General features: G+C 46.5%; 3 protein-coding genes across 3 annotated transcripts; all 3 read left to right on the forward strand.

Annotated features, from left to right (window-relative positions):
- The first annotated feature begins 311 nt into the window (after positions 1-311).
- On the forward strand, positions 312-6,496 carry rab5c (RAB5C, member RAS oncogene family). The gene is made up of 6 exons (XM_057014296.1): positions 312-451; positions 3,544-3,866; positions 4,741-4,892; positions 5,021-5,143; positions 5,221-5,314; positions 5,630-6,496. The coding sequence occupies exons 2-6, from the start codon at positions 3,701-3,703 to the stop codon at positions 5,755-5,757; spliced, it is 663 nt and encodes a 220-aa protein (XP_056870276.1). The 5' UTR covers positions 312-451; positions 3,544-3,700; the 3' UTR covers positions 5,758-6,496.
- Positions 6,497-7,395: 899 nt separating this feature from the next.
- On the forward strand, positions 7,396-12,738 carry kat2a (K(lysine) acetyltransferase 2A). The gene is made up of 18 exons (XM_057014279.1): positions 7,396-7,822; positions 8,133-8,256; positions 8,443-8,588; positions 8,682-8,771; positions 8,845-9,026; positions 9,144-9,335; positions 9,470-9,576; positions 9,651-9,755; positions 9,851-9,987; positions 10,057-10,265; positions 10,335-10,461; positions 10,544-10,654; positions 10,721-10,864; positions 10,937-11,051; positions 11,127-11,163; positions 11,244-11,307; positions 11,375-11,459; positions 11,577-12,738. The coding sequence occupies exons 1-18, from the start codon at positions 7,598-7,600 to the stop codon at positions 11,768-11,770; spliced, it is 2,394 nt and encodes a 797-aa protein (XP_056870259.1). The 5' UTR covers positions 7,396-7,597; the 3' UTR covers positions 11,771-12,738.
- A 1,426-nt stretch (positions 12,739-14,164) lies between these two features.
- On the forward strand, positions 14,165-18,052 carry dhx58 (DEXH (Asp-Glu-X-His) box polypeptide 58). Its single transcript, XM_057014290.1, has 12 exons — positions 14,165-14,316; positions 14,412-14,599; positions 14,684-14,888; positions 14,963-15,153; positions 15,234-15,347; positions 15,529-15,661; positions 15,732-15,917; positions 16,212-16,462; positions 16,547-16,858; positions 16,930-17,120; positions 17,260-17,359; positions 17,467-18,052. Exons 2-12 carry the CDS (start codon positions 14,423-14,425, stop codon positions 17,650-17,652), a joined length of 2,046 nt encoding a protein of 681 aa, XP_056870270.1. The 5' UTR covers positions 14,165-14,316; positions 14,412-14,422; the 3' UTR covers positions 17,653-18,052.
- The last annotated feature ends 206 nt before the right edge of the window (positions 18,053-18,258 follow it).

The raw sequence follows: 18,258 nt of genomic DNA on the forward strand, positions 1-18,258 counted from the left end.
AGCTCTAAACAAGGACGAGACTGTTCTCCAGTGGACTCACTGGGCAGTGACCCAGACTGGGCTGAAGATGAAAGAAAACAAGGGGAAAGTCTCTGGAATCAAAGACTTTTTCCCAGTGAACTAAAATACGTAAGACACTCCTATATCCTATACCGATAAGATATTCCTATACGTAAGATATTCCTATATCCTATATCTATATAAGAAGATGTAAGTTCTTCTTCCTATTATTATTATTATTATTATTATTATTATTATTATTATTATTATTATTATTATTATTATTATTATTTGGCCGCCTCCTTCGGGCTTCTCTCATTGGTCACTGTCTCGTGACTAAAAGTGGGACGTTCCCGGAAATGGGGCGAACCGGAAGGGAAGGCCAGAACCCACGAAGAAGACCGAGCAGAAGACAGCCGCCGATGACGCTAGCGAAAGAAGAGAAAGTATTGTAAGTGAAAACTTGAAACTAAAGAAAATGTTTGGAAATGGCGCCAGTCAAACCACATAGACCTTTTTCAGTTTAGCGAGGCGACGGGACGCAGTTATCCGCAATCTACTGAGGATGAAACGATCTGCAAGTCTAGATAGAGTCTTAATGTCCATCAGACAGCATCGAGACAGACTGCGAGCCCCCTGAGAAATCATCAAAATCACTATGTTGGGGCCAGAAAAGGCGTGTGACGCATGTTTATTCCAGCAGAGGAATGACAGTTGTCCCAATAGCTGACGGTGCGGGCCTCAGGACGGGAAAGTTGTCTGTTGACGTTTTTGGCACCTGGCGTCGGTGCTAATAAGGCTAATGCTAGCAGGATTCAAGTTTACCAAGCGCAGTTGGATTTGGTCAAGTCGGCTGCTCAGGCTAATAAGCTAATGCTAATGCTTAATAAATTCAGTCGGTCGCCTTTCGTTTGGAAACTGCTGTACTATTGTTAAATGCTGAATCAGTTACAGTGTGAACTCGCTTTATTTGGACGCGCTCATGCCTCCTTTTAAATTCGCAACGCTGCAGCGAGTGCAAATTTAGAAAGTTGTGGTTAATTGTTAATTTTGCAATGGGTACATGAGGTCACCCCATAATTTAAGCTTTAGACAGAAGTTGTCCTTTTCTCAATAAGAAGGACGTTTTCCCCCAGGCCTTAATGCTTTGAGACTGGGTTGGGAGAATTTCGCGAACCTGCTGCTGACCTGAGAGGTCATAAAGGTTTCATTACTGCTGACAACTGTTTACTGTGTCTGCACACGTGTTCAGGACTCCATCAGACCCAGAGTGGATAAACTGTTACTGGCTTGATCTTTTATGGGCTTTGGACCTTGTCCTGCAGAGACGATGACACTTCTAGCCCTGATAGAAGGATTATGCATTATATGTCAAATTGGACTGGGAGACGCATCTATCAGACCTTTCTCTCTGGACTCAGCTGTGTTGTTGTTTGTTAATCTGCAGGGTTGTTAAACTCTTGTCTAAGAGTCCAAGTGCATCTGCGTTCTGAACCGGGCCCCCAGCTGTGTTAGGTTAGCATACGGGTGTAATGTTTGTAAGGAGCTCACATCTGTGATGCGTAATAGAGTTGAGCTTCTCCAGGAAAAGAAAATCAGATTTTGTTTGTAGATTAGCTGAAAGAGAAAAAAAACCCAACTCTCCATTTTGTCTTTGCTTAGACTCAGGAACTGTGCAACACTAATGTAGTAATAATGTAGTAATCACATGCAGTTATGTAACAGACCTTAAAAAAACACTTTTTTAAGGGTTCCGCTGCTTTAGGAGTAATGTTTGGCCTAAAGGAGTGGATTTTGTTGGGGACACTGGGGAGATTTTCCTCTCTGGGTTTTTCTTACCGATGGCACGAGGAAGTGAAGCCTCTCATTTCCTACGGACCATCTAATGACGATTATCCTGTTTCTGTTGGTCCAGGAGTTTCCTTTCATCGTTGTCTTCTTTAGGACCTGCAGCAGAGAGCTTGTTTTTCTACTGTTCTATTAATATTATGGCATGGCTGATCTTTCACAGGGATGTCTGAAGTCAGTAGACTTTTGCCATTTAGCGGACTGGACAAGCTGTGACGCTGCACCCTTCATATCAGAACCAACTGCTCCTCCAGGGCTCCACCCCACCCAGCACCACAAGTCCCAGCCTGCTTTTCAAAACTAACGGCTTCTGTCTAATTGCTGCATAAACTGTTAATTCACTGTGCAAAATCACATTGCGCTGTAGGAAACCTTAGGTTTTACATTTTAGTTTAATATATGGGAGTATGTCATCATATTTGAGCCACAGTATCTCACCAAACAGGTAAATAATGCGTTATTATTGTTATTCTAATAATAATAATAGTAATACATTTCATGTCAGGTGTTTCCACCTGGGAACAGAGCATGTTAGAGACCATGATGAATATTTCAGACTCTCCCTCTAAATTGGACCTTTTTTCTTCCTTTTCTCTACCCATCTGTTTCTCCTGGGCTCCTTGTTTGGGTCTCCACACCGTTATGATCCCACTGAAGCTTGTTTCTTTAAGATGTCTGCAGGTTTACTGCTGCATCAGAGCCTCTAATTGCAAGTTAGACGCCCACTGCTGCCTTTCACAATGCCTGCTGCATTACCTGTGTCATTCTAGACCTGCCCACTACTAATTAAATGTGTGTTTCTTGCAACAGCTTGAACCAATAAAATCCGTGTATTTTATCCCACGTCGACGTGTCGGACCCTCTCAGCTGGTCAGAGAGGGGAAATAAGAAGAGCTGAAGTCTTTGTCAGCTGGAACTGGAAGTGCCCCAACCTCCTGTTTGTCGCCACTCCACTTTAGTGTTTCAACACCACTTTGTCCCAGTGCCAAAATGAAGAATATCTAGATATTTCGTGGGCTCAGCAGTAACGTTTTCTCTGCTATCTTCACTTCCTGCTTTGAGATGAGTTGTGTTTCCTGTCCTTTAGCCAAGCAGAAGCTGGCTGACCTCATGGGGGGGGGGCACACGATTAGGCAACGTTTCGGAGATGCAAAGCAGGTTGAAGTGCAGAGAATGAATTTGGCAGCATGGTGCACTCACAAGTTTTAAAATCTTTCTTAATGAGCCTGTTTGCTTCTGACTTCTCTTAACCTGAGAACTAGAAACATAAATCAAGCGTTTTTTTTTTGTCAGTGCTAAAACCAGAGCGCTCGCGATTGTTCATAACCATCTGAACAACTCTCAAAATAGCCCAGCCTAAAGCGCTGTATTGGCGTCTTCAGGTGCCGGGTGTGAAGTTTCAGGGAAGAAACGTGGGCTGCACGAAGACCTCAGGTGTTTGTGTGTGCAGAATCCCCGCTGATGTCACAGTGTGGACGCTGATGAAAGGAAACAGTGCTAGTTGGCACAGCACATGTGAAATAGTTAGCAAAAACATGACATTGAGTTTGTCAGTCCAGACAGCAGAAACAGGAAGTGGGGAGGGCTTTGAGCCAGTGTTGCCACCACAGGAGCACTTGTTTCTCCCAATACCCCAACTAAATTACCTTTTCAGCCCTGAGTAAAGATTAAAATGAATGTTGTTGTTTTTCCTAGCTCCATCTGGTGAGGTCCCCGCTCCCTCTGTCACCTGCCTAAAGTGAACCAGCACACCTGAACCTGAGCATCAACCAGCCCTCCACTCAGGCCGGAACTGAAACCAGTATTCTCCCATTTCTCCTGGATTCTCCCTCCACATCTTCAGCACTGGGCTATGGCAGGGCGAGGCGGAACGACGCGGACCAATGGCACAGCAGTGAGCAACAAGATCTGCCAGTTTAAGCTGGTGCTGTTGGGGGAATCGGCAGTGGGAAAGTCCAGTTTGGTGCTGCGCTTTGTCAAAGGCCAGTTCCACGAATACCAGGAGAGCACCATTGGAGGTACGGCTGAAAGCACCAGTTTCCTTTTACATGTCGGTGATGTTGGAGGAAAACATGTCCCTGCCAGTGCAAAGCAGCTCCAAACTTGTTAAACGTGATGCTTTCTGTTGTTGGTTCATGGGGGAGTAGCAGAACCGGTTCTTGCACCTGATTGCCTGACTCTCCCGTGAAGCTTCCACCTGATAGACGCGCGTATGGATCATGCAGACGTCCGCGATTGTTCGTGATTACAGTGCTGCCTGTTATTGGCCGTCTGTCTGCAGCAGTGCAGCACTCAGGGTGCAGGAAGGAACTGAGACAACAATGGGGGTTTCCTAAATCTGCCGTCGTTCCCCGAAGCTGATTAGAATCTATAAACCTTTATTCGAATGAATAAAGGTGAAAACGGATGATGGTGACTTTCAGCCGCGGGAGGCCGAGATTTGGTTTTATTTTTGACGTCAAAAGACTCAGACGTTGGAATCTAAAGTGGACGGGGTGCGAGCCCTGGGTGTGGGCGTGCACCACCGTTCCCCTAATTCCCTGTAAGTGGTGAGTAAAGAGGTGACGCGCCGCTCAGCTGAAGTCAGCACGTTTTCTCCTCTGCTGCCGCAGTCAGTTGCACACTTGGTCAAAGATTAGAGCTTTGAAGCGCATCAGCGTAAAGTTTCCTCTGTCATGTGACGGGGGGCTGAGTAAGCCTTGTGTGCAGTGTTGCTGCCATATACTGAGGCCATAAAGCTGATATCATGGATTGTTTGCTTTCAGCAGCACCGGTGTTGTACAATAAGGCCAGAATTATGTAACGTGATACTTCTGTCAAAGGGTTCTTTCCCTTCTGTGCGTCTTGGAGCATTTGTGTGTCTCATGGGTGTGTTTTCTGCTGTCTTTCCAGCTGCCTTCCTCACACAGACGGTATGTTTGGACGATACAACAGTGAAGTTTGAGATCTGGGACACTGCTGGGCAGGAACGCTACCACAGCTTGGCGCCGATGTACTACAGAGGAGCTCAGGCCGCTATTGTGGTCTATGACATCACCAACACCGTGAGTCACATGACACCAGCAGAGACTCTCAAAGTCACGTGTCTTGAATTAGGCTGTAGGAGGCCTGTGTTCGTCCGTCTGTGTTCTGTTTAAATGTTGTGTTTAGAATTGCTTTCTCTGCCTTCAAGGATACATTCACACGCGCGAAGAACTGGGTGAAGGAGCTGCAGCGGCAGGCCAGCCCCAACATCGTGATCGCCCTGGCAGGAAACAAAGCGGATCTGGCCAACAAGCGCGCTGTGGACCACCAGGTAAAGAGCAGCTCCAACGGGCAAGTCCTCTTCACGACAAACTCCCAACTCTGCTTCCTCCTTTTTTCTTTTGTCAGGAAGCGCAAGCGTATGCAGACGACAACAGTTTGCTCTTTATGGAAACTTCAGCCAAGACTGCGATGAATGTCAATGAGATCTTCATGGCGATAGGTGAGCAGCGGCCATTAATGTTTAACTTTATGGCAGCAGCTGCTTTCACTATCGGCTGCATTCAAATCAAGTGAAGAACCGATCAGGCTGATAACGCGCTTCATAATTCTAAAGTGATTTTAAAAAGTGACTTTTTAAGCGTGGTCAGGGATTTGAAGTGTCCCCCTTTAACGGTTTGTTTTCATTACATAAAACGCCTCCATGTTTTGAGCACGCTCATGTCAGTCCCAGTAGAACATGACAAGCTTTTGAGGAGAAGACCCCCGCGGTCCTTCGGGGATAGAAACCAATCAACTGTTTTCTGACTGTCAACAGCCAAGAAGCTGCCTAAAAACGAGCCTCAGGGTGGATCCGGCGCCGGGGGAAGAGCCCGCGGCGGCGTGGACCTGCAGGAAGCTGCGCCGCAGGGCAGAGGTGGCCAGTGCTGTGGGGGCGGGAACTAACACAGCGCCGGCGTCCAACCAATCCCGCCGCTTCGATCAACCAGACCAGTTACTACCCAAACCATGTTCGGACCAGCTACCCTACGATCAACATAGCACCAATAAACTGTTGGCAAACGAGTGGCCAGTAAACTGCCAGCCCCCTCCCCCTCGATGGTTCCAGCTGTCGAACCGATCAGCAAGAAATCGACCCTCTAGAATCCCATTCTAAACACCCAGACTTTCCCATCCATCTCTTGATGACAGACACTCGGCACCACCTTAGGGGGGACACCTCCCAATCATGGAAGAAACAGAAATCACCTATTTCAAGACTCTTAGAGGGCCATCATGCTCCCCCTGATTTTCTGTATTTGTGCTGTGGAGAAAAAAAAAAGATAAAACCAGAAGGAATATTAACAGGCTGACCCTGTCCTTGCTCTTTTACTACCTTTTTTCTCAAGCGGCAGACATTTTTGAAGTATTTCCTGCATGCAGCAGCCTTTTCTATTCTGTTCCTGGAACGGGAGGGTTTAAAACAGGCGAACGGACAGATCTTTCCCTCTGGATAGAGCTGCTTAGATTAATTATGATGTTGTCTTTTGTTATTTCTTTTGACACCAGCGGTCCAGTGTGATTCAGAGCAAAAACTTTAAAAATGTCCCCAGAAAGCCACAGTCAACCATGAATCATTTCAGCACCCACGTGTTTGTATGAAATCTTCACTGTAAAATGACAACAACATAAAGATTTGACCAAATCACAGTTGTGTTTTATTGGCAGCAGTATTCTCTCAGAGCTGTTCATAATCAACTATCGATCGTCGGTTCTTTTGTGATGGATCTTTTTGACTCATCTGTCTTAATTTTTTTAAAACTATGTTGTTTAATGTTTCTGACTCACCATTGTGAGCGAAGCTCATTTCCTTTTGTTGGTCTGTCTTTGTTTTTGCTGTTCATATCACAGGAATTGCTTTGTCATCCTGTTCTTACGCCAACAACTAGCACAAATGTACATGCACAGCAGCCGCTGCTGCCAGGTGGGGGGTAATGGGCACGCCGGGGGTCACGGGTAAAGAAATAAGAGGGAAATATGTAATTTTACCAATAAATAATGGGAACTTATTTAATGTTTGCCTGTTTATAACATGGAATCACAACAGATGTGGATAATACTGAATAAGTTCTATGCTTTGCATATTGGACATTTTGAAATGCTGGTTTCTACAACCTGCATTTTTAAAAATATTTTTCAAGTTTCAAATCCTTGTAATCAAAACAACATGACTGCCAGCACAGTAAATGAATGATTGCTGGTACATGATATGATTAACTGGTGTTTCTTTGGAAGGTTTTGAAATATGCCATCCACATTATTGACCACTAGAGGGCATACGAAAGCTTGGTTTATTGTTCCACTACGGTACCAACGTCGCTTTAGTAATACGGCCATTCGTTTTGAACATATAGTTTATCGAAGCAGAAAAAGTGTTATTGTTGTCACAATATATCTCACCCCCGTATCACTTTTGTTATCGGTGAACGCCCTTTTTGCGATGGACAAGTAAGTAGTTGTGTAATGTGACCACAAGGTGGCGCTAAACATTCGGACATGCGCTTACTTCAACCATCGAAGCAGAAAAATCGACGATCGTGATATTTAATATAAAAATCAAAATATCAGTGTCCGTATTGGGTTATTACTCCCTAGTGAAATCAAAATGACATTTAGTGATTGGCCAGATTGAAATTTACAATTGTAAGTGTACATTTTACAACAGCGCTTACAATGCAATATTTCCGACAGCACCTGAAGCCATCACAGAAGTAAAAGCGTAGAGGAAGAATCTGGCGGCGTGGAGATGTCGGACCCGGCAGCGCAGGCCTTGCAACCCCGGCTTCTTCAAGCCCAGACTGGTGGCTCAGCTGGCTCCAGCACCGGTAATACAGGTTCTGGGTCGGGGAACAGTGACCCAGCCCGACCGGGACTAAGCCAGCAACAGCGTGCAAGCCAAAAGAAAGCTCAAGTCCGAGCTTTCCCACGGGCGAAAAAGCTCGAGAAACTTGGCGTATTCTCTGCTTGCAAGGTAGCTGATGTTTCTAACCAAAGTTCCACAGCACAACTAAGTAATAGTATTAGTGTTTTTATATATACTGTATATATGTATAAGCCAGTGCACTATAAAGAGGCAGATAGGGAGAACTCATAACCGAAATAAAAGAATGGTATATTTGTTAACTTTAAAAGCTAGCTAGCTACAAACAATGCTGCAGATATTTTGCTGTTGATATTAGCTAGCTAAGTTTATTACTTCGTAATTCACTGATGTCTAGAAGCAGATGCCCGCGCACTGTGCAGGGTGCTTCCGTTGTTTAGAGTAATTTGCGTTTCTCCAGGCAATTGACACCTGCAAGTGCAATGGATGGAAAAATCCGAATCCTCCATCTGCCCCACGTATGGATCTGCAGCAGCAAGCCGCCAGCCTGAGCGAGTCGTGCCGCAGCTGTGAACATTCTCTGGGTACAAACTCATCACCCTTTGCAAACTGTTAATCACTTAAATAACTAACAGATTCCAGGAGTTCACTGCGCTCCACTGACATTATATCCATTTGTACATGTATGACTGTAAGGCTTGTTCATAGCTATAATGAAAATGCATGCGAAGCCGTGAATTGGTGTGACTTTAAACTTGTATTGATGACAGCTGACCATGTGTCTCACTTGGAGAATGTCTCAGAGGATGAGATCAACAGGCTTTTGGGGATGGTTGTGGATGTGGAGAATCTTTTTATGTCCGTGCACAAAGAGGAAGACACCGACACCAAACAAGTTTACTTTTACCTGTTTAAGGTGAGCAAATGTGTGTGTAGCCCTATCTCCGCCTTACATGTCAACATCTTCCAGAAACCAACCTGTTTCTTCTTTTCACCCTGTTTTAAATAGCTTTTAAGAAAAAGTATCCTTCAGATGAGCCAGCCTGTGGTAGAAGGTTCTCTAGGAAGTCCACCTTTTGAGAAGCCCAACATTGAACAGGTAACCCTGAAACAAAACTAACTATTTATGTTTATTTGACAATAAACCCCTGCATTATTGTGTGCCTCCAAAGGGAGTTTTGAATTTTGTCCAGTACAAGTTCAGCCACCTAGCGCCGAAGGAAAGGCAGACCATGTTTGAGCTGTCAAAGATGTTCCTGTTGTGCCTGAACTACTGGAAACTGGAGACACCGACGCAGTATCGCCAGCGCACACAGAAGGACGATGGAACAGCCTACAAAGTGGACTACACCAGGTGTGTGAATGTAACTCAGCAGGTAACAGAGCAACAATATTAACGTTTGTGAGAACATGCTAGTTTAGGGTTTTAGTAATACCGGGTGCAGACTTGATGGTGTTATTTCCCTCCCAGGTGGCTGTGCTACTGCCACGTCCCCCAGAGTAACGACAGCCTGCCACGTTATGAAACCACTCAAGTGTTCGGCCGCAGTTTGCTCAAGTCCATCTTCATTGTGACGCGGCGTCAGCTCCTGGAGAAGTTCAGAGTGGAAAAGGACAAACTGTTGCCAGAGAAACGCACACTCATCCTCACACATTTTCCCAAGTGAGATGAAACCGTCCTGTGTTTATGGGTGAAAATGTCACGTTTCAAGAGCATCCCTGTTTATCCTTTCACTTCATTGAATTACGCAGCGGATATTTGCCGTTCAAATAACAGCCGATGTGAAATGTCTCCAGGTTTTTGTCCATGCTGGAAGAAGAAATCTATGGTGAAAATTCCCCAATCTGGGAAGCAGATTTCACCGTGCCAGCTTCAGACGGGACACAACTGGGGCATCAGACGGGTACGTCCTCGTTTCTTTCTGGGTGTGTTGTTGAATCGGCTCTGTTGATGTGTCTCTGTGTCTCTCCATTGAAGTGATCAGCCCCGCCGCTGTGTCCGGCTCTCCTGCTTTGCCCAAGGGTCTGAGTGGCGTGTCGGCTGTAGGGAATGTGGAGAGCGGCGGCGCCGAGCCCCATACGGGTCTGTGCTCGGCTTTAATGATTCTGAATTGGGGATTAAAAAAAAACATCGACTGCATGTGTTTGTGTGGTTGAAATGGCTCTCGCGTGTCTCAGGAGAGAAGCGTAAAATTTCGGAGGCCTTGACCCTGGAGGATGCCAAGCGAATCCGTGTGATGGGAGACATCCCGATGGAGCTGGTTAACGAAGTGATGATGACGATTACCGACCCCGCCGCCATGCTCGGGCCAGAGGTAAAGTCTCCTGGTATCAGCTGGCTGCAGATTGGCGGTTGTTCACAGTTCAAATATGAATGCCGACAGACGAACCTGCTGACGCCAAACGCCGCACGCGACGAGACGGCCCGGCTGGAGGAAAGGCGGGGCATCATCGAGTTTCACGTCATTGGGAACTCGCTTTCCCAAAAGTCCAATAAGAAGATCCTGATGTGGTTGGTTGGTCTACAGAACGTGTTCTCTCACCAGTTACCTCGCATGCCTAAAGAGTACATCACCCGGCTGGTGTTTGACCCGTAAGTCGCCGCTCTCGGGCCTCGGGTCGGCGGATGCCGTCGCTCTACTCACGTCTGAAATGTCCGCAGAAAGCACAAGACCCTCGCCCTCATCAAAGATGGACGCGTCATCGGCGGCATCTGCTTCAGGATGTTTCCAACTCAGGGCTTCACAGAGATCGTCTTCTGTGCCGTCACGTCCAACGAGCAGGTCAAGGTAAAGCTCCACCTTTGATGACCTCGCCAGCAGCTGGAAAAGCTTTTGGAATGGTAACATGCTGCTTGTTTTAAATTCCAAGGGCTACGGAACCCACCTGATGAACCACCTGAAGGAGTATCACATCAAACACAACATCCTCTATTTCCTCACCTACGCTGACGAGTACGCCATTGGCTACTTCAAGAAGCAGGTACTGCAGCCGTGACCCCCGTGCTCCTCTGGCTCTTCTCTCTGTCATTCTTTTCCCTCCTCTCAGGGTTTTTCCAAAGACATCAAAGTGCCGAAAAGCCGCTACCTGGGATACATCAAAGATTACGAGGGGGCGACGCTGATGGAGTGTGAGCTGAACCCGAGGATCCCCTACACCGAGCTCTCGCACATCATCAAAAGACAGAAGGAGGTCGGTGAGACCCGCAGATGTCCATCCGGGAGCTTTTGCGGCTGAGCGCATGAATTTTTAATGTCTGAGCAGATTATAAAGAAGCTGATTGAGAGGAAACAGAGCCAGATCAGGAAGGTTTACCCAGGACTCACCTGCTTCAAAGAGGGTGTGCGACAGATCCCGGTGGAGAGCATTCCAGGCATACGTATGTGTTGAAGACGCTTGGTTATTCTTTTCAAATCTGTGAAGTTGTGTTAATACGCCGACTGTTTCCTTCAAGGGGAAACAGGCTGGAAGCCCAGCAACAAGGACAAAGGGTAACATTCCATTTTAATATGATTCAATAACATCAGGGTCCTTTAAGGTGGGACACTGTCCATCATTTCACGTGTTGCAGGAAAGAGGTGAAGGATCCAGATGTGCTGTACAACATGCTGAAGAACCTTCTGGCCCAGATAAAGGTAAGCGTATCTGCTGAACATGGGAGTGCTGGAGAAGCAGAAGTAAAAAAACAGCATTCCCCCTCAGAGTCATCCTGATGCCTGGCCCTTCATGGAACCTGTGAAGAAATCTGAGGCTCCAGATTACTACGAGATCATCCGCTTTCCTATCGGTCAGTCCGCACGATTGTTTCTGAAAATGGAAGATGATTCGCCTTCTAGGCGGACGTCTTCTCTCAAGTTCATCTCTGCTTCTCTTTATTTTGTGTGGACCTTGATCTTCTCCCCAGACCTGAAGACCATGACAGAACGACTGAAGAACAGATACTATGTGACCAAGAAACTTTTCATTGCCGACCTGCAGCGAATCATCTCTAACTGTCGTGAGTACAACCACCCAGACAGCGAGTACTGCAAGTGTGCCAACACCTTGGAGAAGTTCTTCTACTTCAAACTAAAAGACGGAGGCCTGATCGAGAAATGAACTCGCAATATTCCGTTAAAGAAGATGGAGGAAAATCCCAAGGACGTTGGTGAGGTCATCTCATCAAAGGGTTTTTACACATTTTACATGTCGGACCTGAACAAACAGCAGGGAATGCTGGGAAACAACCTCCAGTCAGCGCGTTACATCACCTATCAAGTGTACCAAAGCTCCAGCTCCGGGTCAGAACAGCGTCGGCACATCTAAAATCCCATCGGCCTTCGTCACGTCTGATCGGGATTCTTCATTCCAGTTTGCTCAGCAGCGTTGAGGACCGACCTCGGGACCGAAAGCCGCGTTGCCTTCCACTGCTGACAGACACTTGAACATCCAGGCATCTTCATGGGTTTTCCGGGGGTTTTCTTTCAGGGCTGAAGACCTTCAAACACTTGGCAATAAAAGCAAATATAGGAGCGCTCGGATGATTGACGTCAGTGTGGAAACCCGCTGGATCCCGTTGTTGGTATAGGAAGTGAATATACCGTTGCCTTCCATTAAATCCTCGCAGCAACACGTTATTTGCACATTAAATATGTTACATAGTGCTGCACCGCATCTCACATGTAGAGTTTGATTCCAAAGCACTCATTAGCACAGCTTTACTGATGTCCAAGTGGATTTAGTTCTATAGTCTCACACACACACTCACTTTTCCTTCAAGCAGCACCGTCGCCGGTTTGTGGTGATCGCAGGTTTACAGGATTCTTGATGGGTCTGAACTGGTGGAAGACGGCGGCTTCCGAGTCACGAACTCCATCAATGAAGCCATTATTTTTTTCTTTTTCCGGCCTTTCCTAGTTGAAAGGATGCCAGTGTCACATATTTCCAATTTGTGCTGCATCTCACGTTTTCATATAAAAAGGTCAGTGAAGCGTTGTCGTGTTTGGTGGTGGCTCGTGAGCGGCGGTGGAAGGTGCCATTCACCGTAACTGTTCAACTGTTGGTGACAATAAAGGATTTTCTTTAGAGTGTCTGGAGCTCTTGCAGTTTGTCGTCAGAGGAGTGTGAGTTATCAGATACTTATGTTAGTTTTAACAGAATTTGAGGGTTTTCCAGATGAGTAAATATGTTTATATGGTTTCCTGCTCAGACGGTGCAGGCTAGACTTATGTCGGTCTCTCCTGTCTCATGTAATTTGAAACCTCTGCATTGGAACTCTCAAAATTCCTAATCTCACTGCAGAATTACAATAATAACGCGCTGGATTTCCGGGTGAGCTGTGTCTGAAGGTGATTGGCTACGAATGATGTAAACTGGGAGCAGCGATTCGGAGAAACGAAACTGATGGGGCCCCGCTGAGGGAGGCTCTGGAGGTACAACGGCTTTCCTTCAGCGGGTCCCCATTTCAACAGTTAATAACAAACCCAAACAGAGTGTTACCGTGTCGACACCTTACTGTGGAAATGAACAGGTTTTTCTTCTACGTATATGACAGGCACAGTTCACCCTAATCCAGCCTCTAAATCAGGTCACTAAGAGAGCAGCACCTTTTAAATAATAATTACTGTTGCTGTGTTGTTTCACGGCCTTTGAAGTAATGAAATTTTTATAAATGCAGCTCAAAGATGGATTCAATCATCGGGCTTGTGTGCGTTTGAATGGATGTGGCTGAGAGATGAGCTGTTCTTCCCCTCTTATTTAAGCTGTAGGAAAAATGTGGAGGACCCAAGCCTTCTAAAGTAGGTTTCCCACCATCTAGATTCTAACAATTTCCACAATTACAGCTTGGAGATATTTTGTTTTAAATAAAGGTATTGAAGAAGAGAACAAATAATATTTTGGACCCACAGGTGGGCCAGTCTGGACTGACTGGTGGGCAGGATCTGGCCCGCGGTCCGCCACTTGAACACATCTGAACAGAACTTAAAGACTGCTCTGAGTTTGAAGTTTTCCTTCGCTTCCCTTGTTAACAGGGGAGTTGATGAAGGATCCTCCAGGGTTTCTGCAGGCAGTCGGGAACTCTTTGATTTACATGACGGTGTGACTCAAAGCAAAGCAGCGGATATTGGATGTTTTTAACATGTATGACAAGAATAGTAGCTAAAGGTTTAAAACCCCATTTCCAGGAGAGGCAAAGGCACATGGCATTATTGTTGTTTTTAACAGATTTTGGAGGAGCTTCCATCGTGTGCACCCAGCGAACCCATCTTTTATTCATGAGCCGTGTGAGGCAATATGAGGATGTGAGTCACAGCTGATAAGTTTTGTTTTCCTGACAAAGCACTAAACCAAACCAAACCTGAAGGTTTTTACCCAGCCAGGGTGCACCATCGCCCGAGAGCTTTTGATGTCCTCACTGGGCACATTAGGAATATGTAAAGCCGTCATAAGATGTGACTTCAGTTTAATGAAGCCTTTGAAAACAATGAGATCTTGTCAGCTGTTTCCTGTCACTGCACAGAGACGACGAGCTGCTGTTGGTCCAGAGCCTCCCTCTGCACATTCGTTTTCGGCTCCCTCTGTTTTACTTTCGCTTTAGTGCCTTTAAATTCCCCCCTCTTCACTGTGCTGACAGTGAGCGAAGGGGAGCGGCACACGGCTGACTGGTGAGTTTACAGAGGCTCATTTTCAGAAGGCTTCTTTCCACCTCTCTGTTTCCATTTTTCATGCTCTTTATCCTGATTCCCATGCTTTTAAACAGGGACGTGAGCGATGGCAGATTTTAGACTGTATTCCTACCAGCAGGAAGTGGTCCGAAGGGCTCTGCTGGGAGAAAACATCATTATTTGGCTGCCAACCGGCGCTGGAAAGACTCGTGCTGCTGTGTATGTGGCCAAGAGACACCTGGAGACCACTGCCAAGGCAAAGGTGGTGGTCTTAGTCAACAAGGTATTGTGACAAGCATCTAAGTGAAGGAGCAGAAACCAGAAGCTTTGTGATGTGGCTTGTTCTCTGACGACTGCTCCACCACAGATTCACCTTGTAGACCAGCATTACACCAAGGAGTTCCAGCCTCACCTGGACCGGAGCTACAGAGTGGTTCCCATCAGTGGGGACAGCGAGGAGAGGGACTTCTTCGGGCAAGTGGTGAAGGACTCAGATGTTGTCATCTGCACGGCGCAGATCCTGTACAACGCCATGATAAACACGGACGAAGCCAAACACGTGGAGCTCTCGGGTAAATAACACCATGAGGTCAGGGATGCTTTAAAATCAGACTTCACTTTTAAACCTTTGATTCTCTCCTCGCAGATATCACACTGCTAATCATCGACGAGTGTCACCACACCAAGAAGCAGGCTGTCTACAACCAGATAATGAGCTGCTATGTGGAGAAGAAGCTGAATGGGGAGCGAGCGCTGCCCCAGGTTCTTGGCCTGACTGCCTCTCTGGGTACGGGGGGAGAAAAGATTCTGGAGAGAGCTGTGGAATACGCCCTACAGGTCAGGGGTCGTCCCTCATACAACCGGATTGGCTGCTGTTTTCTCCCTCCTCCTCATCCTCATCACCTTCATACCCCCAGATTTGTGCCAACCTGGACTCGGACATAGTTTCCACAAAAAACTACCTGCCGGACCTGGAGGAGAGGGTACCCAAGCCCGTCAAAACGTTCGACATCGTCGACGAAAGGCCCAAGGTGAGGTCATGTACCTGCATTAACCAGTGAGAGCATTCACTCCATTCCAGGTTTAAAGTTTTATTCTCCTTTAGACAGAAAAATTACTTTTATTTAAGCCAATACAGCTGATAAACTTTGGAGTAGTTCTTGTAATTTTCAGCGTTTTTAATGGACAAAACTCTTCGTGTTGTCTCCTCAGGATCCATTCGGGGACCATCTGAAATGGATGATGCAGAGGATCCACGACTTCATGGATCTCCCTAACAACATCACACTGAGGGAATGCGGCACACAGGAGTACGAAGCGGACGTGGTGATTCTGGAGCGGCACGGTGAGCACGCGGCGGCCGCCGGAGACGGAGACGGAGACGGTGTTTGTAAAGACTTTTGTGTTTGCGTCAGGAGTGAAAGAGGACAACAGAGTGTGGGCGCAGTGTGCTCTCCACCTCCGGAAGTACAACGATGCCTTGCTCATCAACGACACCCTGAGAATGCTGGATGCTTACCGCTCGCTGAAGGACTTTTACAGAAGCAAAGTCGACACGGAAATCGATGGGACGGATTTCTTCTTGATGGGACTTTACCGCGGTGCGTATTTACACTCCTTTATAAAACTACCTGATACGTTTACGCGTTCCTGGAGGTAATTACTACTCTATTACATTTAGATACTTTGCTTACAACACTGCAGGTTTCACTAAATGAATGATTTACTTAAAAAAATAATAATGATCCTGAACACATTCATACAAATATATACAAATGTATTTTTGATGCTTGAGAACATTAATTGCAGCATGTTAATGAGATTTTTCAGAATATTTTGTACTGCTCTGAAGTTTCTCCATCACGCAGCTGAAGCTCTTTGTCACGTTCACGCAGAGAATCAGGCGGAGCTGAAGCACCACGCGGGAAATTCTCGCTACGAGAACCCCAAAATGTCCAAACTGGAGAGCGTGCTGCTGAACCAGTTTAGACCAGGCGGGGAGTCCAGGGGGATCCTCTTCAGTAAAACCCGGAAAAGCACCCACTGCCTTTGTGACTGGGTCAGCACCAGCAGCACCTTACAGCAGGCCGGCATCAAGGCGGCCATCCTGACCGGTGCTGGAAACGGCATCGACACCATGACGCACGTGTGTGCTCATAAACACTCCAGATGTAGAAGCCAGAATCAGAACATGCGTGTTTGTTTGACTCCCGCCTGCTTTTTCTCCCAGGTGAAACAGAAGGACACCATCCGCAGTTTCCGTCAGGGGGACCTGAACCTCCTCATCTCCACCAGCGTGGCCGAGGAAGGCCTGGACATCCCAGAATGCAACCTGGTGGTGCGCTACGGCCTGCTTACGAATGAGATCGCCCAGAAGCAGGCCAGCGGGCGCGCCAGAGCCAGAGCCAGTCAGTATTCAGTCATTGCCCAGAAGGGCGGGCGTGAAGAGCGACGCGAGCACATCAATGAGTATCTGGATAAGCTGACGGGAGACGCCATCGCTGTGATCCAAGCGATGAGGCCCCAGGAGTTTCGCAGCAAGGTGAGGGTGTTTGTCTGAGGTTTACCCTCCTCTCTGCCAGCCTCTTATCGTCCTTTGTCCTCTCTCTTCAGATAGCTCAGATGCAAAGGGAGGCCATCATAAAAAGGAAACTACAAGAGAGTCAGAAAGCTAAGCGGAGGAGTCAGCACACCCCCGCCAGTGTCCAGCTCTTGTGTCGAAACTGTTTCAAGCGGGTGGCCTCTGGGAGCGACATCAGACTTTTGGACAATGCTCACTATGTCAACATCAATCCCGACTTTAAGTATGTTGAGCTGAGAAAGAGTTCACGAAACTAGTAAACCTCTGCTCTATAAAACCTCTATTGTAAAGTGTCCCAATTGATCATATACTGTATATCTTATATATATATTCAGTATATCTTATCTTCCTTTTCCTCACAGGAAACACTACAAAACTGGTGTGCAAGTGTTTCTCAACCGGACGTTTGAGGACTGGGAGCCCGGCTGCACAATCAGCTGCAATAACGGCAGCTGCAATAAGGTCCAGCGCCTTATATTATATACTATATATATAGCATATATATAATGGCCTCCACCCTCCTGCCCAGCAGTGTCTGCAGTGACTTTTATCCTGTTTCATATTTTCAGGCGTGGGGATCTGAGATCAAGTACAAGAAAGTTGCACTGTTGCCCAATCTATCCATTGAGAGCTTTGCACTGGAGACCCCACAGGGCCGCACGACCCCGCGGCGGTGGAGGGACATCACCTTCACAGTGGACGACTTCAGCTTTGAAGAGTACTGCCAGGAGCACATGCCTGACTTCTTGGACTGAGGTGGCACGAAGAGAATTTGTTTCCCCTTCTTGGTAACTCTCTTGTCTATGATGGTGTCTCCATGGTTTATTTTAAGGTGTTTAACTATAATAGTGGTTTTAAAAATTCCCCGCATGCGTGCCGGCAATAACTTAACAATAACTGGGGCCTGGAAGTTGGCTTTGCACTTTAAACTCACTTCACATTGATCATGCATAAAATCAACATCAGTATTGTTTGTGCCCCAAGGCTCAGCCCTGGTTGCGTGTTTCCAGACCAGAATTTTAAAATAATCGCCTTTAATAAGCTATATGCAGATTTCTTTTTTTTATTTTAAAATTGATGCTTTTCAAATATTTTACATTTAGTTTTTACTCTATTTCTTCAGATGCAGAAGAAATAAAAATGAAATAAGATTCAGTTTGTGTTGTTTCTGTAGCGTTTTCATGCCTGAAGACGCTTAACCTTAATGACCGCTAGGTGTCAGTATTGGTTAGCAGATAGAGTCAGACGTGACAAGTGTGAGTGTGTGTGTGTGTGTGTGTGTTTTTTTTGGGGCGGGGGGCATCTGACAACTGGAAGCATAAACAGCTTGTCTGTCTGTCCAGACCTCTGAAGGATTTTTA

The sequence above is a fragment of the Takifugu flavidus genome, chromosome 18 (assembly GCF_003711565.1).
Source record: "Takifugu flavidus isolate HTHZ2018 chromosome 18, ASM371156v2, whole genome shotgun sequence".
Classification (NCBI taxonomy): domain Eukaryota; kingdom Metazoa; phylum Chordata; class Actinopteri; order Tetraodontiformes; family Tetraodontidae; genus Takifugu; species Takifugu flavidus.

Coding starts and splice junctions, on each gene's coding strand:
- rab5c (XM_057014296.1), top strand. CDS start 3,701: ATGGCAGGGCGAGGCGGAACGACGCGGACCAATGGCACAGCAGTGAGC. Junction 5,144..5,220: donor AGCGCGCTGTGGACCACCAG/GTAAAGAGCAGC, acceptor TTCTTTTGTCAG/GAAGCGCAAGCGTATGCAGA. Junction 5,315..5,629: donor TGAGATCTTCATGGCGATAG/GTGAGCAGCGGC, acceptor GACTGTCAACAG/CCAAGAAGCTGCCTAAAAAC.
- kat2a (XM_057014279.1), top strand. CDS start 7,598: ATGTCGGACCCGGCAGCGCAGGCCTTGCAACCCCGGCTTCTTCAAGCC. Junction 9,756..9,850: donor CGGCGCCGAGCCCCATACGG/GTCTGTGCTCGG, acceptor CGCGTGTCTCAG/GAGAGAAGCGTAAAATTTCG. Junction 11,164..11,243: donor CCCAGCAACAAGGACAAAGG/GTAACATTCCAT, acceptor CACGTGTTGCAG/GAAAGAGGTGAAGGATCCAG.
- dhx58 (XM_057014290.1), top strand. CDS start 14,423: ATGGCAGATTTTAGACTGTATTCCTACCAGCAGGAAGTGGTCCGAAGG. Junction 15,348..15,528: donor TCGTCGACGAAAGGCCCAAG/GTGAGGTCATGT, acceptor TTGTCTCCTCAG/GATCCATTCGGGGACCATCT. Junction 15,918..16,211: donor CTTGATGGGACTTTACCGCG/GTGCGTATTTAC, acceptor ACGTTCACGCAG/AGAATCAGGCGGAGCTGAAG.